Source organism: Bubalus bubalis, chromosome 1 (assembly GCF_019923935.1).
Source record: "Bubalus bubalis isolate 160015118507 breed Murrah chromosome 1, NDDB_SH_1, whole genome shotgun sequence".
NCBI lineage: Eukaryota > Metazoa > Chordata > Mammalia > Artiodactyla > Bovidae > Bubalus > Bubalus bubalis.
Genome location: NC_059157.1, coordinates 11,986,669 through 12,011,206, shown reverse-complemented (window position 1 = coordinate 12,011,206; position 24,538 = coordinate 11,986,669). Strand labels below are relative to the sequence as shown.

Sequence of the window (24,538 nt, the reverse complement as noted above, 5' to 3'; positions counted from 1 at the left end):
TATTTGGTCTGGAGCCATATTTAGGGAAATAACTTAAAAATAATAATTTCTATTTTTAGCATCTAACATGAGGTTCAGACATGCTTTCTCTTCTTCATAGAAAGTGAGCAAATAGCTCATTAAGAAAGCAACCTACAATTCTCAGAGCCAAGGTTAGGGAGAAAAAAAAATTGTTTTTCTCTTCTGAAGATTATATTAAGAAACTCATTACATGATAAGTAACTTATCCTGAAAGTAAAAAAAAAAAAACACCCACCAGGTCTGGTAACAGAAGGCAGACACTGCTTTGAACCAATGGATTTCAATAAGGAAGATTCTTAACCCTTCCCTTTTTAAAATGGGATTGCTGACATATGGCCATGGTAGAAAGTCTAGCTCATCTTTCAAATACTGGGTTTGGAATCGCTCATCTGGTTTATGAATACTTAATGATTTTCACTGTGCCTGGTTGTAAATGAACACAATGCATGAATAAGAATAATTTCCCGGTATAAAATGTCTCCCAGGGAACTGAGAGGAATATTTTTGCATGTTTTATGATCTTTTCCAGAAAAGTACCTGTGCATGATAATGCAGTGATTAATTTATGAAATTAATGTGAAAAGTATACCTACCTAGCCTTTTAGAGTTCAAAATTTACCACTGGGAATTTTCAGGGAAGGAAAGGTACAGAAACCAAAGCTTTATAGATTTTAATTGTAGAAAACATAGAACATGAAGGGAAGCCTTTATGTGGAAAGTTGGCTATCAGACATGCACAATGGGCCCTCTAGTGGCCACACCGAAAAGTTTTGCCCATTTAACATAGTTCATCTATTCGGTTATTAGTTTAAAAAAAAATGCTTTGTGGATTAAAAGCTGCCTTCATTTTTCTTAAAGAATGAAATTTTATACCCGTCAGCTTTTATTCTTACAAATGCGCAGCCCAGATGAGTAAAGTTTGTGGTCAGTCACATGTTAAGAGAAGCCTTCGTGTGAAAGCGATTCCTTCCTGTCTGGTGTTAGTCAAAGGTGACCCACCAAAATTGTTTTCCTTCTAGAGTAAGATAAAATGGATGGGTAGAGATAACTGGGGAGCGAAAACATTTTTACATCTTTCACGTTCCCAAAATGACTCAGTTCCCCAACCTGGGAACTGAAGTGCCCCCAAACCTGCAGTGTCACCGCACGACTACTATAATATACATTTTAAATACTGAGATTTCTACACTATTGAACATAAACAATGTCTGTCAAGAGAACATTAATAAAGCAGTTTTCTTTAGTGGAATTCATATTTCCATATGCAGATTTCACAATATTCCAGTTTTTGACCCTAGAGATAGGAGAGGAATGTTTTCCTCACCATTCCCGCCCTTTCTGCCATGCCCTCTCCCTGCTATTTTCCCCGCCCGCAGTTGCGGAGTTGGAAGGTGAAGGGGGATACATCAAAGTGATGTAATTGGTGACTCCCAGATGGTTACCATGGCGACTATCAGGCATATTATGCTACTGGTAGAGTAAGAGCTTCTTCCATCTAGTCTTCAAGAAAGGGTTTTGGGGGTGGGGGAGGGATGTGAATCCACAGCCTACAGAAGAGGGACAGGCAGGGCTGAGCCTTCCAGCACAGACAACTCCTTAAACTATAGTCGTTTCGCCGGTGGGAACCGGACTTCTCTGCCTCCTGGGCTGCCACCGCGAAGGACGCCCTCGCGCCCCAGAATCTGCGAACTGATTGGCGGGTGGTGTCGTCACTCACAGTGACGTGATGGCAGAGGAAAGAGGTGGAGCCATAGAGACTTGGCTTCTGGCCCTTCTAGCTGGGGGAGCCGGGGGTGGAGGGGCATTGGGAAGGCACTGGAGGACTGAGGCAACCGTTCCGGGAGCCGGCCGGAGGAGGTAGGGGCGGGCGGGACAAGTCCTCAGGTTGTTACTCGGTGGACCGCGCCCGCCTGTTTTCCTCCGGAGCCCGCTCCTGTCCGTATCCTGCTCCTCCCATCGGCGCCCAGATTTCCCCACATCTTCCAGGCCCCACCCCGCTCTCTCCTCAGCCTCTGACCTCGGTTCCCTACCCGCGCCCCAACTTTTGAGCTCAGCCTCCACCCCCCGCCCCTGTGCTTCATTTCCTCATTTCTTTTCCGCCCCCTGCGCCCCGATGCTCCTCGCCTTCCTTCCATAAACTCGGACCGCCAAAGCTCGTGGTCCTACTGCCCGCACCATCCCCTTTCCAAAAAAACAAAGACCCCCCCCCCCCCAGACCCTACCACAGCAAACACAGCCCATCAATGCACAAGGCGCACAAAAGCCATCTTCTGGGGAAGCCGAGGGCGCCTTTTGCCCCAGTGTCGCCGAGAATCAGAAGCAAAGGTAACCCAGGGAACCTGGGGCCGGGGTGAGCTGGAGGCGCTGTGCGGAAGCGCAGGCGGGGCTCGCCGACGGCCCCGCCCCCCCCCGGCCCGACTCCGCCCCCCGCCCCCCCCCCCCCGCCCCCCCGCCCCGCGCCTCGGCCCCGCCCCGCCTCGGCCCCGATCCTGACCCTCCCCGCCTCGGTCCCGCTCCGCTTCGGCCTCGGCCCCGCCCTCCTGGGAAGTGGTTGCTCAGAGCAGAGTAACTGTCCCCCTCCAACAGGAGACGACATGCCCTTTCTGGGTTCAGATGTTCTGGAGAATCATTTGAATTCTTGTTCAAGACGTCAGCTCTATGGTTGAGGTTTCCGACCAGGAGGGACTGGAACTCCTTTCCCAGCTGCAGGAAAACAGTTGACAGTGTGAGAAACTAATTCCCTTGCTGCCTTTGGCTGAAAAGCGCTGGTAGGATGGTCAAAATTTTTGGCAAAGCTTATTTAAAGGTTTAAAGCTGAGTTTGGGTTTCCCTTGTGGCTCAGCTGGTAAGGAATCCCCCTGCAAGGCGGGAGACCTGGGTTCGTTCCCCGGGTTGGGAATATCCCCTGGAGAAGGGAAAGGCTACCCATTCCAGTAGTCTGGCCTGGAGAATTCCATTGACTGTATAGAGACACGACAAAGAGACACGACTGAGCGACTTTCACTTGGGCTCTTTGGAGAATCGTTAGCATAGGAAACCAGGCTTCCTCCACTTTTGAATTATTAGTAGGTATCTTTCATATTTTCACTGATGAGTATTTTCAGTCTTTAAAGGTTTGGCAGCAGCTTGGCCAAGTAAGGAGTAAAGATAATTGAAAACAAATGCAGAAGAAAATTTACTGTCTACTTGTAATTTTAGGCTACAAATAAGTATGTCTCGATCAGTTTCTTAGACACTTGGCAACCATTCAAGTAAATTACTAAGTACTATTTACCAGAAATCAAAATATCTTTGAAGACCATATCATCATATGAACATCATTGTATTAGAGATCATTTCTATGTGTGGGGATCTAAAAGTACCATTCTCAAATGCAGGGCTAAGAAAATATTACTCCTGATTGGTGGAAATGAAGAATGAAATTGGAAATGAACTTGAGGGAGATTTTACACTTTGAATAGAATATGCAAATTTTCTACCCTTGAAGTAGTTTATAACACTTAAATCCTGGTATCTGAATAACTGGTATGTTTTTAAGGTACTGAATTGTTTACTTACTCCTTCTGCCCAGGTCCCTATGTTGACTCGTTGAAAGAAATATAAATATGGCCTTCTACAATTATAAAACAGTCTTAGCTATTGCCTGGACAAGGTAAGCCTTGGGATTCCCTCCTCCCTCCACTATTTATATGAACCTTATTTTTCTAGATGGAAAAGATACATGTAAAAGGATAGACTCAGTACACAATTAAAGCTTTCTTGGTTTTAATTGTGTTGGCTTTTAGGAAGCAGGCATTTTAATGTGTTTAAACTTATCCTAGATTTTCTATATGCTTTAGAACTCAGGCTGAATAATTTGTAAAAGTGTGAAACAGGTAAGATAGAAAATGTAATGGCTTTAGAGTGACACCACCGTAACTGATGAATGTTACATGCAGCCCTTAGATGTAAAAAGGAGTAAAATGGCTGGCAAGCAAGCCAATCCTAGGGCTTATACCTGCCCCAGTACAGTCTGTTATCACTTACTTATTCCAAAGAATATTCACTGAGAACTTACTGTGTGCCAAATACATTGTACATTTTCCCTTTTGGCCATTCAAAAAATGCTTTATCTTGGCAAAAATAGTCTGAAGGAATGGAAAAAGCCATCTCTTTGCGAAAAGAAATCTCTTTGCCAGAAACTTTCTTTTACCTAACTGGGTCTTATTTTTATTTTCAAACAATCTGATGTGTCAGTTTAGCTGAAGATTGTGAGTTGTTGCAAAACTGGAATGTAGAGATCCCTGGCTGGGGAGCCTAATTCTAATTCTTATTCCCAATATTCGTTAGGAGTCTTAGATGAATAACATTTCAGCTGTAAGTCCTTCTTATTTGAAGGAATCCCTGGGCACTGCATAGACAAAGTAGTATTATGTGATTGGTTAATCCCCACAGGGACCACGAAGTGTTTCATTCAAACAATATTTCTATCATCAGTAGAGTAGCTGAAAACACAAGTGTTCCACCTGCTTAATGACAATAGAGACAAACTGTCACACATAGCCCCAATGGAAAAGTGTTTGCTTTTTAAATTAATAGTCACAGAGTTTCTAGCTTGTAACACAACAGTTATCCTTAGGATATATCTCACAGAGTGTATCATTCACCCACAAAACATAGTGTTATTTGTTTGGACTAAAAAGTTGTATGTTATTCATTCAGGAACATGATCAGCTTCGAAAAATGCAGGATTAAAAATGATTGTTTTATTTTTACCAGATAAAATATTTATTTCTTTACTCTTTCATTCTGTAATAGTATGTGCTTGACTTAGAGGCTGTTGGTCTTTATTCCAGATTCCCTAGCCATTTTGTCCTGCCTACCAGCTCTTCTTATTCCCCATCATTTGCATTTCTTCACTTGCCAGATTCCCATTTAAACAAAACCTATATGAAGAACTATGGAAGCAAAAAGTACTCCCATCCAAGTCAGTCAGGCAATAAAGTACTTCATTTACGAGCCAGAATCTTCCAAGAGCTGCACACTTCGACTTGCTGGTTGCAGGAGGTCCCCAATAAACATCAGCAGGAGCAAACAGCAAAGAAGCCTCAGGTGCCAAGCCCTCAGCCCACGAAAGAAGTGGGCATGAAGATTAAGGAAGGAAAGCGATCTTATAGACAAATAATTATGGATGAACTGAAATATTATTACAATGGATTCTATTTGCTTTGGATTGACACCAAAGTTGCTGCCAGGATGGTTTGGAGGCTGTTGCATGGACAGGTGCTGACCAGACGAGAGAGAAGAAGGGTAGGCAAGAGTCATATTTGAGAAAGAAAATGTAAAATTGAAACGAACTGTTGATGAACCAACTTTTAAATTCCTCTGAAAAAATCCCAGAGTAGGAATAGTAATTCACGGTGAGAACCAGAGTTTCTGACTTATCTGCAACCGACTTGCTGTATACCTGTAGATGGGCTCTTAAAATATGTGTATAGTTGCCCATGGAATGGTTATAATTGTGTTTTCTAATTTCTCCAAGGGGTTGAGAGGCTTCAAGTTTGATCTGTGCATCTGGAGTAGAAACTGCTGTTAATGTATTAAGTATATGCATTTGAAAAACCAATTGTAAGAGATACCATGTTATTAAAGTACTGACTTAGATGAAAGCTCAGATGCCAATAATATGTTTTGATTGTCATAGATTTCCTTGAAGATATCCCATAAACATTACTTCTGAGCTAAGGTACAGAGGAAAATCCGGCCTTTCCATTTTATAAATAGCTGCCTTGGGTTTTTATGCTTTCAGAATTGAGGCAGACTTTTGTTTTTGGCATGGCCAGAAATAATGGATATTTGCATATGCCTTTAATTCTTTAGCTGCTGAGAACCTGTGCTGATTTCTTCCGCCTGGTTCCATTCATGGTGTTCATCATCGTCCCCTTCATGGAATTCTTACTGCCAGTGTTTCTGAAACTTTTCCCAGAGATGTTGCCATCAACTTTTGAAAGTGAATCCAAAAAGGTATGAGGATTTTGAAAGATTTTAAAAGAATTAATAGAGTTTTATCTTTTTAAGAGCAGTTTTTAGGTTTACAGAAAAATTGAGCAGAAAGTAGAGAGGATGTCCAGCTACCTCCTGACCCCTGCTCCTATTTCCCCTATAAATTTTTTAAAATTATTTTTTCAATTTATTTTTTGGCCACACAAAAATTAACTGTGACTAGATGACCAGCAGGCATGATTTACTCAAACAGACCCTTGCGTGCTTATGAGTAGCTCCCGAGCGGAGGGTGTCCTCCTCCTCCTTTGATGGCCACTATGAAGGTGAAGGGCTGGCCAACCAAGGCAGTGCCTTCATTCTCTCCATCTCGGCCACTCTGCCAGACAGACAGATGAAAGCATGGACCCTGCCCCATGAGAGAACAAAGAAGGCAACTTTTAAATCAGACTGAGACATGTTTCCCTGCCTCAGTGACCATGGACCTGAAGTGACAGAATAGTAGAATTTTACCACACTGTTTGAAAGTCATTCTGAATAGAAGGACTAGCGTTTAAGATGCTTTAACAGTATAAAAGCGTATGACGTAATCAGAGACCACCAACTGGTCCTCTGTAGTTGGAGCAGGGAGCACCAGGGGATCCATGGGAGAAGATGAGACTCACATACTGTGCTGGAGTCAGGTTGGAAAGTATCCGCCACCCTCAGGAATTTAGACTTTGACTATGTTGATTGATAGAAGGTGAATGCAAAGCAGAGGATGAGGAAAAAAAAAAAAGTGATCTATGTTTTAGATCAATCTAAATCATCTAATCAATTATGATTAGAGCTATATTTTAGGAAAACAATTTGCTGGCAGGAAGGATTAAAGAGGACGGAGCCAAATGAGAATCAGCTGGAATGTTATTACAGTAGCATGAGAGACAGAGGGAGGACAAAACCTGAATTATAAAAGTTTCATCAGGAGTAAAACTTTGAAGATAGGTTTGAGACAGATTTAAAGGGTAGAATCAAATTGCAATATTTAACTGCCTGGCAGTGGTTTGAAATTAGTTTGCTTAAATCTAAAATAGTCAGGGTCTAGGATTAATACCATGGGATTCCAAGGAATGTGTATGTGGTGGGGTTTTTTTGTTTTGTTTTATTTTTGGCTGCACCATGTCACATGATAGATCTTAGTTCCCTGACCAGGGATTGAACTTTTACCCTCTGCAGTGGAAGTGCAGTGTCTTAACCACTGACCTGCCAGGGAAGTCCCCAAGGAACTTGTTAGTGAATGCAGAAAGAGGTGGGGGATGAGGTAGTGATTTGTCTAAGTATTCCTCTTTCCTCAACATTGCTTGTTTCCTGAACATATGCACATACATATCACGGCCACAGTATTAGAAAATACTTTCTCCTTTGCTTTGTTCCATGAACAGAGGGAGAGAGCAAGAGAGTGAAGATGAGTACCTAGCTTTCTGCTTACACAAGGTCCCAGCGCCATGCACTTCTCTTTCATTGCCTGATATACTTTTACATTAATTTGTGGAACTACCTGGAGAAGGAAATGGCAACCCACTCCAGTATTATTGCCTGGGGAATCCCATGGATGGAGGGACCTAGTGGGCCTCCATTTATGGGGTTGCACAGAGTTGGGCACAACTGAAGCAACTTAGCAGCAGCAGCAGTGGAATTACTGGTTTATTATTGACAATGTTTGTCTCTCCCATTAGACTAGAAGTTTCCTGAGGGCAGGAATTCTTACCTGTTGTTGCCCATTTTACCCTAGCACCTAGCACACGGTGAATGTTCAATAAATAGATGAATGAAATCGATGGTTGCGTGAGTTTTAATTATGGTATTGCCATTGTGTGATTCTAGGGGGCTGATTCTTCTAAGGTATTTCTAAAAAACAAAAACAAAAACAATGATTGCTATTATTTGCTTGTCATTAGAATCTCTTGGGCAACTTAATGGGGGGAGGATTTTGTTGGAAGGAATGATGCTAAAGCTGAAACTCCAGTACTTTGGCCACCTCATGCGAAGAGTTGACTCATTGGAAAAGACTCTGATGCTGGGAGGGATTGGGGGCAGGAGGAGAAGGGGACGACAGAGGATGAGATGGCTGGATGGCATCACTGACTCGATGGACGTGAGTCTCAGTGAACTCCGGGAGTTGGTGATGGACAGGAAGGCCTGGCGTGCTGCGATTCATGGGGTTGCAAAGAGTTGGACATGACTGAGCGACTGATCTGATCTGATCTGATGTATGTATATAAAACACATTTATTCCTGTTCCTCTGTATGTACCCTGATCATGGTTATTTTGAAAATACTACCACATTACATCTGATAGTGAACTAGAATTTAGAATTAGTGGTTAACATATGTCTTAAGAGTATGCATTTAATTCCCTTCTACGTAGTGCTTTGTTTATATCTGTTATAGCACTTCATTATCTTGTAATTAATTGTGTTTGTTTTCTTCTTAATTTGTAAGCTTCATTCGCTTAATTTCCTAGTTTGGTTTGTGGCCAAGGAAAATCTGGGGTCACTCAGACCAGGGGTCAGCTTGACCAATGACCTAGATGGTTTGCACCAGGTTAAGAGATAGTGTATATTTTATTCTAAAGAGTGACAAAGACTTCCACTGAGGGAACTATTTTGAACCCATCCAATATTTATGATGATTGCATTAGTGAGAAAGGTAAGATTAAGGAGAAAAGTTGCAAATTGAGGCTACTTTTTAATTTTCTCTGGTTTTCACAAAACTCCTTCAATTAGGTTTAACAAGAATATTCATTCATGAAGTAGAGATGACAAGCAACAACGCCACAGTTATGTCTCTCTCATCTTTATCAAGTTGTAATCATGAAGGATTAATTCTAACCTTTTCCTCTTCCATCATGAAGGAAGAAAAACAGAGAAAGAAAATGGCTGCCAAGTTGGAACTAGCGAAATTCCTTCAAGAAACGATTACAGAAATGGCAAAGAGGAACAGGGCCCAGCTGGGGGACGCCTCAACCCAGTTCTCCTCCTACGTCAAACAGGTGTCAGTCTTTTATATAAAACCAGACAACTCCATGTCATCACAGAGCTTCCAGATTGTTCCTCATCTCTGAATTTGCAAATATCTCAGTTACAGAGATACAGTATTTCAAAAATTTATGGGAGTTTGCAGAAAACCTATCTTAAAGCCATCAATGCTTTGAAGATGTTAATAACTACTTAGAAAAACAGTACAATGAAACTCAAACTTTTGAACTTCTCCTGATGTTCAGTTGATTTAGGCTGACTTCTGACAGATTTTTTTTTTAACTCCTCTTTGTAACTCAGGGCCTACTTCCAGACATAAGATAGAATCCATAAATGCGTTGGCATCTTTCACGTGGTCTACAGGGAAGATTCTTTAAGCAGGAAGCAGGTTTTTATTAGTCCCTGTGTTCCACTGCCTAGGTCCAGACAGGCCACAAGCCCAGCACCAAGGAGATAGTTCAATTTTCCAAACTCTTTGAGGATCAATTGACCCTGGAGCACCTCGACCGACCTCAGCTGGTGGCCCTTTGCAAACTGCTGGAACTGCAGTCCTTTGGAACCAACAATCTGCTTCGCTTCCAGCTACTGATGAGGCTGAAGTCTATAAAAGCAGATGATGAGGTAAGAGCTGAACTACAGCTGGAGGGAATTAGCCTGGCCTTGGGAACTGTCTTAGGGTGGCTCTGTGACAAAGTGCAGTGCCTTCTGTTAGGTCTGCCTGGAGGCTGGTTCTGGCAGAATGAGTGGTCTGAGCAACCGCTGATAACCTGAACCTTGATGACTCACTTTCGAAGTTGCCTGTTGGGCTCTTGAGAAGGTCTTGTAAGCAGTGAGTAGCTTGGATGTCTTAGCTGGGGCTAATCAAAACCAGTTAGGACCCATGGGGAAGGAACAGCAGCTTAGTAGATCCCGGGGAACAGCAGATCTCACTGCCAAGGACAGTGCTCAACACCCACCCCTCCCCTGCCGCCCCCCACACTTGCCCTGTGCTTCCTTCCCTTGGATCTTGGTGAGCCGCCCTGGTAAGAAGGGGTGGCCAAGGACCACCAAGGAGGGAAGGAAGGACCCCAACATCTTCAGGAGTAAGGGCACCATTTGGACTGTAACTACTGGTTAGTGTCCTAACAAAGTGGAAAGAATGTTTCTTGAATCTGAATTAGCCGCTTTAAAAGCATTCTGCCTGAGGGAGCAGGATTCCCAGAACTGAGAAGGCAGGATCCCATTGGCCCCATTTAGATTTCAGTGGTTGCTTTCAAAACTGTGGAATAAACAATACTGGTCCCAGAAGTCCCATAGTTTGGGGTCTTACCAAGTAGAAACTGTGTTAAGTTATTTATTGAAGGAGTTTTGAGGCCCAGGGAGTTGGGGCTGTTCTTGCGGGGTTGGGGGGTGGGGGAGGAATATTGCTGGGATGTGCAACAAATGGTACATTGAAAGCGTTTCAAATGGAATGCTTTTCTAATGAGTCTTAAAGTCGCCACTCAAGGGAAGTGGGGTGGGGCTGTCACAACCAGGCGCAAGGCAATGCAAGAGGGAGAAACACCTCGGGGTCAGGCGGTGGAGTTCTATAAATTTCTGGTATTATTCACACCTGTTGGCAGGATTCCCTTCACCTCCACCACTGCACCTCCTGAGGTCACCTGGCTTTATTGAGCACCTGGCCTTTGTGGCAGTCAGTGCAGGGGACAGAGTGGGAAAGCTAGCTGATTCTGCCTTTCCCCTGACTTGTAGGAATTGAAGGATTAGGCAAAACTGGAACCAAAGGACCTGATGCCATTCCTTCTTTTTTTTTTTTTTTTTTCTTTTCCCCCAGGTAATTGCCAAGGAAGGGGTGAATGCTCTGAGTGTGTCGGAGCTCCAAGCTGCCTGCAGGGCCAGAGGGATGCTGTCACTGGGTCTCACTGAGGGGCAGCTGAGACAGCAGCTCACAGAGGCAAGTGGTCGCTTTCCTGGGCCCTGTTCCCTGGAACTCTCTCCCGTCCCGTTTGTGTGTCTGCTCAGTTGCTTCAGTCATGTCTGACTTTTTGCAACCCTATGGACTGTAACCCTCCAGGCTCCTGTGTCCATGGAATTCTCCAGGCAAGCATACTGGAATGGGTTGCCGTGCGCTCCTCCAGGGGACCTTTCTGACCCAGGGATTGAACCCATGTCTCTTATGTCTCCTTCATTGGCAGGCAGGGTTCGTTATCACTAGAGCCATCTGGGAAGCCCCCCTCCCCATTTTCAGGCCTTGTTTTTAAATTTCTGCCTTGCCAACTTACCTAATTGGCGTTCTTTGGCAGAGCTGTGGGCCGCTGAAGAAGCTGGCTTTGACTGCAACACGGTACTCTGTTGAATAGTTGTCTGTAGCTGCTAACACACCACCACAAACTTAGCCACTCAAAGTAACACCTGCTGATCAGCTCTGGGTCCTGCAGGTCAGAAGTACAGGCTGTTTTCCTTTCTGGAGGCCATGGGGGAGATTCCATGTCCAAGCTCATGCAGTTTGTTGGCTGAATTCAACTCCTCGCAGCTGTGGGAGTGCGGGCCCTGTTTCCTCACTGGCTCCCAGCCCCAGGCCATTCTCAGCCCCTCCGGCCTCTCCATCTACAGTGAACTTCTCACCCAACCTCTAGCTCCGTATTTAAGGCCTCATGTGATTAGGCAAGACCTACCTGGGTCATCTTCATATTTTAAGGTCAACTGACTTTAGACTTGGAATTACATCTGCAGAATCCCTTCATGGCAGCACGGAGTTTAATGTTTAATTGAGTAACTGGGAGAAGGCGTAGGTACACAAGGGACAGAAGTCTTGGGACCACCCTCCAATGTGCCTCCTCCTCCGGGTATCATGAGGGCCCCGAGCTGAAGCTCTGACACAGGGCCTGTCATCCAGGTGAATCCCCCTGAAGGCCTACACCTTTTGGGGCTGCTTTCCCAATTCATGCCCCAAACCAGGGTTAAGTGTTAGCTTTGTAGCAGATTTCCCTCTGATAACGTACTCTCTCCCAAACAGTGGGTTTTAATGGAGCATTTAAACTGTTTTAACTGCTTTAAAACAAAATAATAACTCTTATTACAGTCCTCATTCCCATTACTGTAAAAGGTGCTGTGGAAGGACTTCCTTGGTGGTCCAGTGGTCACGGCTCCACACTCCCAATGCAGGGGGCCCAGGTTCAATCCCTGGTCAGGGAATTAGATCCCACATGCCGCAACTGAGAGCCCACATGCCGCAACTAGAGAGCCTGCCTGCCTCAGCTAAAGATCACGCATGCCGCAGATAAGAGCCGCCATGCCTCAGTTATGCAACTATCGGTCTGGCATACTGCAACTAAGGTCTGGCACAGCTGAAAAAAAAAGTGTGCACAAATTATTTAGGGCTAGGAACCACTGTTGTGGCTTTGAACCACATCAGGTAGTGATTTCCTCTTCCATGTTGGACCTGCTCTGACTGGAAGGGGAGCATGTTCTAGGGGGTACTTAAACATCATTTATTTCCTGCATGTAGGGTATTTAGTGACTTCATCCTGTCAAATTGTTTTGTTGGAGGGATGTGTTGTTTTACAATCCCCCTTCAAGGGAGCAAGAAAACTAAGCCAACCATACAATCTTCATGGATTGCTATGGATTACTGTTCCCAAAATCCTGTGGTAGGATATGGCTGACATTTCATAGAAAGGAAAAGCTAAAAATGATAAACTTACAAATGTTACAAAATGTCTTAAAAAAAAAAAAGTTAAAACTATGAGATTCCACATGCACTTGTTACCTTGGGAAAGGTCAGAGGTGGGTGACATGCTGTTGGGGCGGGTGTAAGGACAGAAGGGCACTCATGGAGTGCTGGTAAAATCCTGCATGGAGATTTGGCAACAGCTTTCCAAATTTAAAAATGCATTTACTTGGACCTAGAAATTTCAGTTCTAGGAATTTATCCTATATTCTTGCACATGTGCAAAATGACATACCTAGAAGATTATCCACTGCAGCACCATTTATGATAGCAAAGGACTGAAAACAGCCTAAAGTTAATTAGTACAAAAATCAAATAAATTATGGCATTTCCATCAATGGAATCCTTTACAGACATTTAAAAGAAGGCAGCTCTGGGACCTCCCTGGTGGTCCAGTGGTTAAGACTCTGTGCTTCCATTGAAGGGGGCCTGGGTTTGATCCCTGGTTGGGGAACTAGGATTCTGTATCCAGCACACTGGATGGTGTGGCCAAAAAATAAGGAAATAAAAAGAAGGCAGCTCTACATCTACTGGTACAAATCAATTTCCAAGATACTTCAGTGAAAGAAAGCAAGGGACAAAAGTGTGTATATGTCACCCTTAGTGTAAAGATAAACATATAAATGTATATTTGGTTTTGTTATTAATATTTTATTGGCTCAAGTGTTGTGGCTACCACTAAGGTTTTGTTTTGTTTGGGCCATGGGGCAGGGATGTGGGATCCCAGTTCCCCCGACCAGGGATCGAACCCACGCCCAGTGCAGTAGAAACACTGGTGCTGGCAAGTCCCTAAATATATATTTGTATACGCATAGGATATTGCTGTAAGATTGTATCAGGAACTGATACAAACCACTGTACCAGTGGTTGCTTCCAGGGAGGGAAATAGGGTAGCTAGAGAATAGGGTAATTTACCTTTTGAATTTTGTCTTGTGTGCATCTATCTATCTATCTATGGTCTTCCCTGGTGGTTCAGTAGGTAAAGAATCTGCCTCCAATGCAAGAGACCCAGGTTCGATCCTGGGTGGGGAAGATCCCCTGGAGGAGAGAATGGCAACCCACTCCAGTATTCTTGCCTGGAGAACTCCATGGACAGAAGAGCTGGTGGGCGATAGTCCATGGGGTCAGAAAGACTCACATGACTGACTAACACACACACACACACACTCCTATCCAAAATTTGGCCAATTTGGAGCTTGAAAAATTACATCTCATTCTAATGTTAATTTCTTTAGTTATGAATGAGGTTGATGTAATCTTTTACATTTATCTACTTTATACTGAAGATACTTACCTCCTTTGATCCACAGTTGGTGTGAGAGATTAATTGAACCTCCCTCTCTGACTGTGAGGAGAAAGCAATGGCACCCCACTCCAGTATTCTTGCCTGGAAAATCCCATGGATGGAGGAGCCTTGTAGGCTGAAGTCCATGGGGTCGCTAAGAGTCGGACACAACTGAGCGACTTCACTTTCACTTTTCACTTTCATGCATTGGAGAAGGAAATGGCAACCCACTCCAGTGTTCTTGCCTGGAGAATCCCAGGGATGGGGGAGCCTGGTGGGCTGCTGTCTCTGGGGTCGCACAGAGTTGGACACGACTGACGTGACAGCAGCAGCAGCAGCAGCTCTGACTGTGAGGGGCTGTAGGGCACAAGCAGGGATGCAGCAGCCAGGAGACATGACCCTGTCCTTGCTCTTAGTACTCAGCGTATGCCTGGGGGGCGGTGAGAACCAGAAAGGAGGAGATGCAGGGAGCGGGGCGTCACGTCTAACTCTAACAGTCTGTGATTGTCATGTTTCATCCCTCTTCTGTTCTCCAGTGGCAGGACCTCCACCTGAAGGAGAATGTCCCACCTTCTCTTTTGCTCCTGTCCCGGACCTTCTACCTAATAGACGTGAAGCCGAAGCCGATTGAGATACCACTCAGTGGGGAGGTGAGTCCTGGCTCTGCGGGAACCCAGACCTCACGACTGGGGTCGCTCTGCAAACTTGTTTCCTCTTATAGTCAGAGTAGGCCTCTTTTTTGGGCTTATCTTTTGGAATTTGGCCCTAGTGGCTTTGCTAAGTTGCTTCAGTAGTGTCCGACTCTGTGCGACCCCATAGACGGCAGCCCACCAGGCTCCCCCGTCCCTGGGATTCTCCAGGCAAGAACACTGGAGTGGGTTGCCATTTCCTTCTCCAATGCATGAAAGGAAAAGTAAAAGTGAAGTCGCTCAGTCATGTCTGACTCTTAGCGACCCCATGGACTGCAGCCCACCAGGCTCCTCTGTCCATGGGATTTTCCAGGCGAGAGTACTGGAGTGGGTTGCCATTGCCTTCTCCAGTGGCTTTAAGATCTTTTAAAAATTCCTTTAAAAAATGAAAATCACTCAAACCACCTCTAGCTTTACAGCTGTTTGCTGTGTTTAGGAGTCTTATTTGATTTCTTATTAGGAGTCTGGCTTTATTCTTTCTAAGTATCTAGTCTTCTTAGAGGTTTTTTTTTTCTCCTCCTCACCATTCTTTCTCCTTTGAGACTGAATGGTTCCTGTTCTTTCCTGTCTGTCTCATTTGCCCAGATTCCTATTACTTTTTAAGTGGTGAATGGCCAATCTAGAAAATAAACAATTCCTTTGTCTCCTTTCAGCCCATTTCCTTAATCATTTGTGATCGCCTTAACTCACTAGCTGTTGTTCTCCTGGCGTTCTGAAGAGCCCAGGACTGGCCCAATCACCAGAGCATCTTGCTCTGGGCCCATCGGAAGGGGCCTCTCACTTCCCTGCTTTGTGGCTTCACGTCTGACTCGGAAGCTGCATGTGTGAGAAAGGAGGGCCCACGAGAGAAGAGGCTGCACTTGTGGCCGAGTGGATGGACCTAAGCACTCTGGAATGAGGACCAATCATTTGGAATCTTGGTTATGCTATCGACTCCTCAGGCAAGCTGAGGAAAACATGAAGTCCAACATGAAAAATGTACTTCAGGAAACACCATCTTGCTTTCCTTTTCCAAATTTTCAGAAACTGATCTGGATTTGGGCTTTGTCCAGAAGCATTCTAGGGAGACTTAGGAGATAAAGTCTGGAGCATAGAGCGTGTTCTACCAGGCTCCTGGGTTCTTACTCTTTCTTTGAGACAGACCAGTTGTTTGTCATTCTTAGACTGCTCTCAGTAGCAAGGAAGTCTTAGAGTAGCGAAATGTCTCAGAGCTAAATTTTAGTTTCAGAATGATTCTGCTGCTGCTAAGTTGCGTCAGTTGTGTCCGACTCTGTGCAACCCCAGAGACAGCAGCCCACCAGGCTCCCCCGTCCCTGGGATTCTCCAGGCAAGAACACTGGAGTGGGTGGCCATTTCCTTCTCCCATGCAGGAAAGTGAAGTCGCTCAGTCATGTCTGATGGTTAGTGATCCCATGGACTGCAGTCTACCAGGGTCCTCCATCTAGAGGGTTATAAATTCTTGATCCAGATGTTGCTTTCTGGAATGGTTAAGAAATACCTGGGAATTGGACTTCCTTGGCGGTCCAGTGGTTAAGGCTCCAGCCTTCAATGCAGGGGCCTGGGTTCTATCTCTGGTCAGGGAATGAAGATCCCACATGCCTCACAGCCCCCCCCCCCCCCAAAAAATATATATATATAGTAAAAAAGAAGTACTATTAAGAAAAGCTACCTGGGAATTAAGGACAAAAGGACAGGCTCCTAGGCATTTTATTGTTATTGTTGTTGTTTTTAATACATGCTTTTAAACTTCTATTCTTCATATGTACAAAATGAAAACAAGTAGCATGCTAGATTCAGTAGAGAATTGAGACATGAAACTGAATATACCATAGTTTTGGATATATGTAGCCCTCTTCCCTCCAAAGTACATGAAGAAATTACTTCCAAAGAGCAGAGATTTACTTTTCAAATATAATTAATGTAATTGTTGAAGACAGGTTAGCTAGCTCTTCTAAAATACCACTCCCTCCCTCCCTCCCTCCCTCCCTCTTCAGGTATTGCAGGAGCTTCTATTAAGTAACACCTTTCATTTGAATAAATCATTTATTACTAGCCACCAAAAATGACACCAAAGATGTCAGTTTTAACTTAAGTTATATCAGTGCTGGCAGAAACTGATGCCTAAGTGAGAAATGGCAACTTTTGTGTTCGTTTGTTTTTTTTTTGAGAGTGAGGACAGGATCAGAATGGCAAATAAGTAGCTTGTTAATAACAAAGGATTTTAAGTATCAGAATCTGATTAGACTGAAACTTTTGTATCTAGAGTGCTCAAAAGTTAAAAGGTAATACTAAGTTGCTATTTCAGGGACATATACTGCCTATTTCATCCAGAAAGGAACTCAGGAAAGCAAATTGTGCAGAAAAGTACTAAAGTAGAAGTGCTTCTGAGTTTCAGGAGGAGCAGACAGCTTAATTTATATAAAATATCTCTCTCCCTAGGCTCCAAAGACAGATATTCCCCTGGGATCACCCACTCCCCCTGAATCTAAAGAGAACACGGCCGGTTTAGCACCTCAACTGAAGGAAGCTAAGGTGAGAGGCTTTTGATTACATGAAAATAACAAGAAGTTAATTTCATTGGTGTCCTTTAATAAGGACTTATTTGGGGGTACTGCTTGATCTAAGAGAGTTCGGCATCTGGCTGTATGCGTTTAGGTTCCAGATTCTGCCCGTTGAGTCCCGTGGCAGACATTCCGTAGTTGTTTCCAGGGTCTGGTAGTCATGACAGTGTGCCTGTAGCTCCAGAACAGCTCGTGTCCTAGGCCAGAACCCAGCTCTCAGCTCTGATGTTCATGGAGAATGGATACGGCTGCCGTCAGTTACGCCATCACCCACAACACCAGCAGAGTCTATTTCATTACCTAAATAATCCATCACTTCTGCTCAAGAAGATGTAAATTTCTAAAAAGGAAACTTTTCCTCAAGTTGCTTTTAGGGGCAGTGAGAATCTAGAATTATAATAGTTGCAAAACACCACACCCTCTCTCCATGTCCTCCAAACAGGAAGGTGTAGGCTGAACTTCAGTCACCTTATAACCACTACATTTTAAAAAAATTCAGTGATCTAAAAGCAAATACATATATCAACAAATGCAATCGTGGTTCAGAACTAAACATGTTAAGTCTAGAAGCTAATTACAATATAGGCAGATTCTTATTTTCTGTTGCGCCAGATGGAAATAGTTCCCATATGTTGTGTATTTCACACAGGCTTCAGATGTCAGGAAATACTAGCAGGAAAGCAATTTAAGAATCTTAGGAGAAGTGCGTGTAAATGAGAAATTACTTATCTATCCACTCTTCCTGTTTGGGGGTGAGAGCAGAAAGCAGGAGGCAGTGAACAGTAGGGGTCACAGGAGAGTTGACCTGTGGAGTGGCTCTGCTGGCTCTCCAGGACCAAAGAGGGAGCCACTGAGCACCCAGATGGTTTAACCCAAGGCCTTGTCTGCATGTCTTCTTTCTCATTGTGACCAATCCCTAAAGTCCTTGTGTTTTTGTACCCCAATACTCCAGGCAAAATCAGAAAAGACAACCCAGAACAGCAAGGCTAGTTCGAATGGAGCATAAGGACTCATGGAGGATGGAGCTTACTCTCTCTGGCTTGCTGCCCTCAGCAGTGGCATCTGTAAAGAATGTCCCTGAGATAGAAGATCAGTCATTTAGTCCTCAGGGCAGTCTTTTGAGGCCTTGTAACCATTCAGATGACATCAGTGGCAAGACCAAGTTCGGATCATTTGGAAAACTATTTAATTGCAAAGTCCATGTTCTCCGTAGCATTAGATCATCCCACTGGACTTTGTGTAAGGCCCATCTGCCATATTGTTTTTTAGCAACTTCACGTCCTTTTAAGAGAGGAAACTTTTTTGTGCAATGGAATCAGCCTGATGCCTTAAGATACCTCTTGTCTTCTCTAGCTCGGTAAGCTGGGTAGGAACTAGGGAAATTTCAAAGCCCGTCATCACGAGCATTGCACAGGCACTCTCACACTCTCACTGCCTGTACAACTTTTTCAGACTGAGCACACACACATACACACACATCAGTAGGAATAGTGCCCTAGAAACAAAGTACCTTTGGAGACGGGATGGATGTAAGTCCCTGGTTAGGTCTTCCCAGATCTAAAGAAGAAAAAGCTTCTTAGGGAAGAAGATGGGGAGTTCAATAGACTGGCAATCAGAGACTTGGCGGCCCCCCTCGGGCCCGCAGAGGCTGCAAGGATCTGGGAGGCCGCCACTCCTCCGGCACATATGGCTTCCATTAGCCTCCATCTTGCTAGGAAACATAATTAAGGGCTTAAGACAGAACCATTTGTTTGTGCTGGGTGTGTGTGTTTTTCTGGTCTGTTTGTCTTTCACAAACAGACTATCTGTTAGTCACAGGGGTTGTTAAGAGTCTGATACAATCCCAATACTACCCAGGAACAGGTATTATGTTCAGATATTTATGTTGGTTATCTTCAGTGTTGTCCACACTGAAAAACCTTAATAATAAATCGATCACCATGCAGCTGACCACCAACCTTCTTCCTTTGGGGAGTACTTAGAAAGGAAGAGGTGTTTCAGCTGCAGAAATTAGATTTCTGTACTTGCTGTGGAATTGAAGGCAGTTAGATGGGCATCCATGGAACCAAGGAAAACTCAAATCAACCTGTCTGGGGTCATCTAAAAGAGGAATGTTATCAGCACTTGACAGCAAGGAAATGCACTTTAAAACTTTCCCTAAACTTCCCCTCCGCCATGGGACAAGCCTCACCATGTCCTGTCCTGCTGAGGAACTCTATGCCATTGGCCTTGGAAGGTGATTCACAGTAAATTTTCCCACTTTTAAAATGATGAGTGTTTATTTTAATTAGTTCATATTTCAAGGGTTTGCATGTGAGAAAGGGATTAGCTCATTCATTTATGCAACCCTGTTGCAGCTGGGTGCCTCGTGGGTGCTGTGGGGCTGGTCTACAACTCTTTCTAGCTATCCCTGTGAACAGAGTGGGAAAGGGGCCCTTGGCCACCTCAGACCTCAGCTGGACTTCACCCATGTTTGCTTCATAAATAGGCATCTGAGACCCTCAATACACCTCTCTTCCCCTTCTTCTGATAGTGCCTCAGAGAGCTCACTTCACTGGTGGGTCCCATGATGGTTATAGGTGCAGCCTACTGCTGAGACTGAGCTAGTGGTGTTCTGGTAAATGATTAACACCTGGTCTGGTGGTTAGACCTCTGTGCTTCCACTCCAGGGAGCTTGGGTTCGATCCCTGGTTGGGATCTAAGATCCCACATGCTGTGTGGCATGGTTTCAAAAAAAAAAATTAATAGCCAACTCTGGGGCGTGGTTGGGAGGGAGCCCTGACTTGTAGCATTGCAAAGCAGTGATGTAAATACTCCCAAATGGCTGATCTTCAAGCTATCAATAGGTCACCGAACAACAGTCGGGGAGAGATGGATATGGTCAGCTTGAAACACCCCACTTACTGACCCCCGACCTCTGGGAAGAACAAGAGACACTTAAACCTCTAGTTGGTGCAGGCTGCAAACGTTATCGGAGAAGACAATGGCAACCCACTCCAGTGCTCTTGCCTGGAAAATCTCCCATGGGCCAAGGAGCCTGGTAGGCTGCAGTCCATGGGGTCGAGAAGAGTCGGACACGACTGAGCGACTTCACTTTCACACATTGGAGAAGGCAATGGCAACCCACTCCAGTGTTCTTGCCTGGAGAATCCCAGGGACGGGGGAGCCTGGTGGGCTGCCGTCTCTGGGGTCACACAGAGTTGGACACGACTGAAGCGACTTAGCAGCAGCAGCAGCAAACGTTATCATTTCCATGTGCCAGGACAGACGTCTGGGAGGCAGTGTAGTGTAAATGGCCCTAAATACTGTTGAGTGCCAACTTAAGAGAGAACTTGCCCCAATGCTCGGGTCCCTGCCCACCTGCCTCCCAACAGCTGAGTGGAAGCCTGTCTCCTTGCCCTGCTCTCTGCTCTTCCCCACAAATGCATCTACTGTGGCTGCACCAGCTGCTAATAATCTCACCGAGTATAATTTTAGGCATTTTCTAAAGCCCAACCCCGGTGGTGATGTCAGACTTGGCCCGTCTCACACCCTGAGAATTCTGCTTCAACAGCAAGGTGTTGGTGGCTTGGCACGTATGGACCTGCACCTGTGCCGTGACTAATTGTGTTTCAGTCATTACAGGTCACAACGGTGATATCGAATAAATGCTCTATAGTGTTAAAACCTAAAGATCTCCTTGTCACCACCAGCGCACACCGGTAGGTAGGGTCAGACTAACGGAACTTGAACGCTGATCCACACCTTCCTTTTGCCCAGGGTTCTGGCCCGCTGGCTCCCCCCAGTGGCGGCTGTGAGAAACACAGCGACTTCACTGTCAAGAGATAAATTTCCTTCAGCCGTGGTTCAATCTTACTTACCTGAGATCAATACAGTACATTAGCAGTGCCGGGGGACCGGTGACCCCTGGCCTGTGGCAATTAGAAAGGGCTGGAAGGTGGTATCGATCCATGCTCTGGCCCTCATCTTTTAACCCTCAGGAAACCAGACAGACTCAGTGCCTTGACAGCATGACATCTTCATTAGATAAACTGGATCTCTTTCCTCAGGAGACCCAATCCGGTCATCTAAGTAAAATGGCCATTTCATTTTCTCTCAGGTCAATTTCACTATCTTTAATTTGACAGCTCAGTCTCTCGGGAAATTCATGGGTGATTAGAGTAGTTACTGCAACAGTGAGTTGTGTCCCACCACCTCTACTTGAAGGCACGTAAAGCCCTTTGTGAAAGAGCGACCATGCATTCACACGACCCTGGGCCCAAACTATCATCAGTATTTTACAATGAAAGGCACCACTACAAGGTGTCCCACAAATGGTTTTAAAAGCTAAAATTCATTTCCTGATTCTGTTCTTCACCAATGTATGCCTTCCTCAAACGTGAACACAAATCAGAATATGTTGACAGTTGCATGTTCACAGAGCTACCCAGCAGAAGACAGAACTTCATAATGAGCCAACACTAAAAGGGGCCAAGAAACAGCTCAGAAAGGAAACTTCAGGAGCAACCCCATTCTTCCCAAACGAAACTGGACTTGCTTTTATACTCAGAAGGGATCTAGCGAAGAGCAAGCTTTGGGGGCAGAGGAAGAACTAACAGCCTGAGCCCTAAGGTTCCAAGGAGCCAGCACCTACTTGGTGGGGGCAGAGGAAGAAAATTCCCCAGCAGCCAAAATGCACCTTCATGGAATGTCTTCCTTTTCCTGAGGGCTGGGGTGGAGTTCCTACGGGAAGAACTGGAGGAGGTCAAGTGCTAGCCCCAGCACATGCGGTCTGATCACTCGAATTCAGAATGGTGTTGGGTGGTGGGTAGGCATGATGGACACACAATAGCCTGGGAGACAAGAAACCTGAAGCCAGGGCCCTGGGTGTAAAGCTGGTCTTATGTGACGGGTCCTCCCTGACAAAGCACAGGCAGAACCATACCCACACAGAGGAGCAGCCACTAGGTCTAAGTGTCTGCCGCCCAGGGTCAAATCATCCATGGCCTGCCTCTTCATCACTTCGGCCCAACTCCTGGCTCTTCCCAGCTGGGCCCTCAGCTCCCTGTCTGACTCTCAGACCCCACAGGCTCCACATTCCCCACAAGGAAACGTGTGGTGGAGGGGGTGGTGGGGCCTGGCCCTGGGCCCAGTGCCCCCCTACCTGCCCACCACACAGCTGCCTGCCTTCTTTCCCTGCCTTTCCCAAAGCCCGGCAGAGGAAGGAGGGCTGTCCAGAGGCCTCGGAGCAGGACCCATGGGGAAGAGACCTTGGGACAGACAGCCCCAGAGCCCGTCAGCCTCGCTCCTTCACAGCCGACCTCCTCTCCCGTGTCACACAGCCCGTATAAAAATGAAGCAGCAGCAATTTTTATTGAGGGACCTAAACTGAAAATAGGTTTAGAACATAATTTAAAAAAATAAAACAGCAAAAGTAGCAAAAAATATATGACCTTTTTAAAAACATTTTCTTTTTTTTTTTTTTTCTTTTTTCTTTGTTTTTAATATATAGCAACTGATGCCTCCCAACCACCAGGAGCATCTTACCCAATGGGTAAATCTCTGGTAACGACCCTTTTAAAAAGACATGTAAATATATACTCAGATTTATACACTTTGTGTTTTCTTCGTAGCTATGTACAGAGCCCCTGCTTTGGGGCTGGGCCCCAGGGCCACGCCGCCGGCTCCCGGCCTCTGCGTCCCCACCCTCGGGTACCAGGTATTTGGTCAGCAAAGCAAATTAGTTTCGGAATCAATAAGCCACTGGCACTATCCGTCTGGAACAGAGGTCGCCTTCTGCGGAGGCCCGGGTGCTAACCACCACTACACCCAACTCCCGCTCTGGCGCGAGGATCTGCCACAGAACACGGGCCATGGGCTGCACAGAGCAGGCAACACCAATGCAGGAAAGCTCAGTCGGCTCTCGCTCGAGGGCGGCTCGGCCCCCACTGCCCGACCCTCCAGGCGGCAGGGAGGGGGTCTTGGTCCAGCGTTTGGCAGGCCACGTAGTAGCCGTCAGCAAGGACCGGCCTCCCTGCTCCTCTGTCAGGCTGTGAGGAGGAGAGGAGGGGAGCTCGGGGGTGCGGGCCTCAGGGAGGCCGGCCAGCAGAGCGCAGGGGAGGCAGCGAGTCCAGCGGGAGGAGGGGCGAGGCGTTGAGGATGGAGTTCGGGGAGGGGTGCGGGGTGTGGGGGCCAGTCAGCGCCGTTTGAGTCCGCCGTTGGCCAGCTGGGCCGGGTGTCGGGGCAGGCAGGGTTCCTCGGGCAAGGGCTCGTGAGAAAAGACGGAATCCTCCCCGGAGGAGCAGGTGGAGCTGCGGGTGTCGGGGAAGCTGGGGGAGTATTGGTCCAGGGGCATTGACAGGTCCAGGTACTCCTGAGGGCGGAGACAACAAGATGTAGTACCCGCACTCTCCTTCCCGCGGCGGCAGGATTCATTCCGCGAGAACTCGGAATGAATCCCACGAGAACTAGGGATAAATCCCGGGAGAACTTGGAATGAATCCCGCGAGAATTCGGGCCGGTGGGCACACAGGGTCTGGGAAGGGCTGACTCACCTGGTTGGAGGTCAAGGCCACGATGCGGTCCAGGTCTTCCACCAGCTGCTTGAAGGTGGGTCTCTGAGAGGGGACCGCGTGCCAGCAGTCTCTCATCATCATGTAGCTGGGGCAGGATGGTGAGGTCAGGGTTGGGGGAGAGGACAGACAGGCTCAGGGCGGACGGGCCGCGGGCGGCTGGCTGCGCGCCTCCTACTCCTCCCTCTACGCCCCCAACCTAGTCCGCCCCCAGAGCCCAGCCCAGGACCCCAGGCATCTTTTCTCAGGCTTACAGCTCGTTGGTGCAGTTACTGGGCTTGTCCATACGATGACCCTCCTTCAGCAGCTTGAAAAGCTCCTCCACGGGGACCCCAGGGTATGGGGAGCCGCCCAGAGTGAAGATTTCCCAGAGGAGCACCCCAAAAGACCACCTGTGGATGGGCGTTGTGGGCGCAGAGCTAGGGCCCCCCACTGACCTCACCACCTCTCCCCCCAAGTCCACGACCCCAGGGGACCATGGCCGGTCAACCTCTGGGAACAAAGTGAAGGGGCAACGTTTAGTTCATTTTCCGAGACAGGATGGGGGGCTGTACCACCCTGGAAGCTCTCCCCAGCAACTGCTTATCTCAGACTCACACGTCGCTCTGGTGGGTGTAGATCCGGTCAAACAAGGCCTCCGGTGCCATCCACTTGACGGGCAGTCGGCCCTGTAAGCAGCACGGGGACACTGGGGTGGCCCGGGGCAGGCAGGGGCGGACGTAGGGC

At 46.3% G+C, this 24,538-nt stretch overlaps 4 protein-coding genes across 17 annotated transcripts in view; 2 read left to right on the top strand and 2 right to left on the bottom strand.

The window, feature by feature from the left end:
* Positions 1–2,292, bottom strand: part of NSD3 (nuclear receptor binding SET domain protein 3) — a 103,974-nt gene extending 101,682 nt beyond the window's left edge. Inside the window, exon 1 of the mRNA XM_044931671.2 lies at positions 2,271–2,292. The gene's annotated coding sequence lies outside the window, so the exon portion shown is untranslated. The remainder of the gene's footprint in view (positions 1–2,270) is intronic.
* A 316-nt stretch (positions 2,293–2,608) lies between these two features.
* LOC123327500 (LETM1 domain-containing protein LETM2, mitochondrial-like) lies at positions 2,609–6,025 on the top strand. Of its 2 annotated transcripts, XR_006546478.1 has the most exons (4): positions 2,609–2,746; positions 3,593–3,673; positions 4,857–5,420; positions 5,881–6,025. XR_006546478.1 is itself a non-coding variant. In XM_025278565.2 (3 exons), exons 2-3 carry the CDS (start codon positions 3,627–3,629, stop codon positions 5,329–5,331), a joined length of 522 nt encoding a protein of 173 aa, XP_025134350.2. In that variant the 5' UTR covers positions 2,609–2,746; positions 3,593–3,626; the 3' UTR covers positions 5,332–5,674. The 2 variants fall into 2 exon arrangements, 1 of the variants encoding a protein (XP_025134350.2); XM_025278565.2 differs by lacking the exon at positions 5,881–6,025 and having other exon boundaries at positions 4,857–5,674.
* Positions 5,892–20,349, top strand: LOC102408488 (LETM1 domain-containing protein LETM2, mitochondrial). Its single transcript, XM_044932149.2, has 7 exons — positions 5,892–6,024; positions 8,894–9,031; positions 9,438–9,638; positions 10,831–10,950; positions 14,548–14,661; positions 17,140–17,232; positions 20,108–20,349. The coding sequence occupies exons 1-7, from the start codon at positions 5,923–5,925 to the stop codon at positions 20,303–20,305; spliced, it is 966 nt and encodes a 321-aa protein (XP_044788084.2). The 5' UTR covers positions 5,892–5,922; the 3' UTR covers positions 20,306–20,349.
* A 2,239-nt stretch (positions 20,350–22,588) lies between these two features.
* The window catches only part of FGFR1 (fibroblast growth factor receptor 1), a 50,157-nt gene continuing 48,207 nt past the window's right edge, over positions 22,589–24,538 (bottom strand). For all 13 annotated transcript variants that reach the window (XM_044931213.2, XM_044931254.2, XM_044931047.2 and 10 more), the window contains 4 exons: positions 24,410–24,480; positions 24,067–24,204; positions 23,795–23,900; positions 22,589–23,613 (listed from right to left, as the gene is read on the bottom strand). In XM_044931213.2, the coding sequence (XP_044787148.1) occupies positions 23,437–23,613; positions 23,795–23,900; positions 24,067–24,204; positions 24,410–24,480 (492 nt within the window). In that variant the 3' untranslated portion in view covers positions 22,589–23,436. The remainder of the gene's footprint in view (positions 23,614–23,794; positions 23,901–24,066; positions 24,205–24,409; positions 24,481–24,538) is intronic.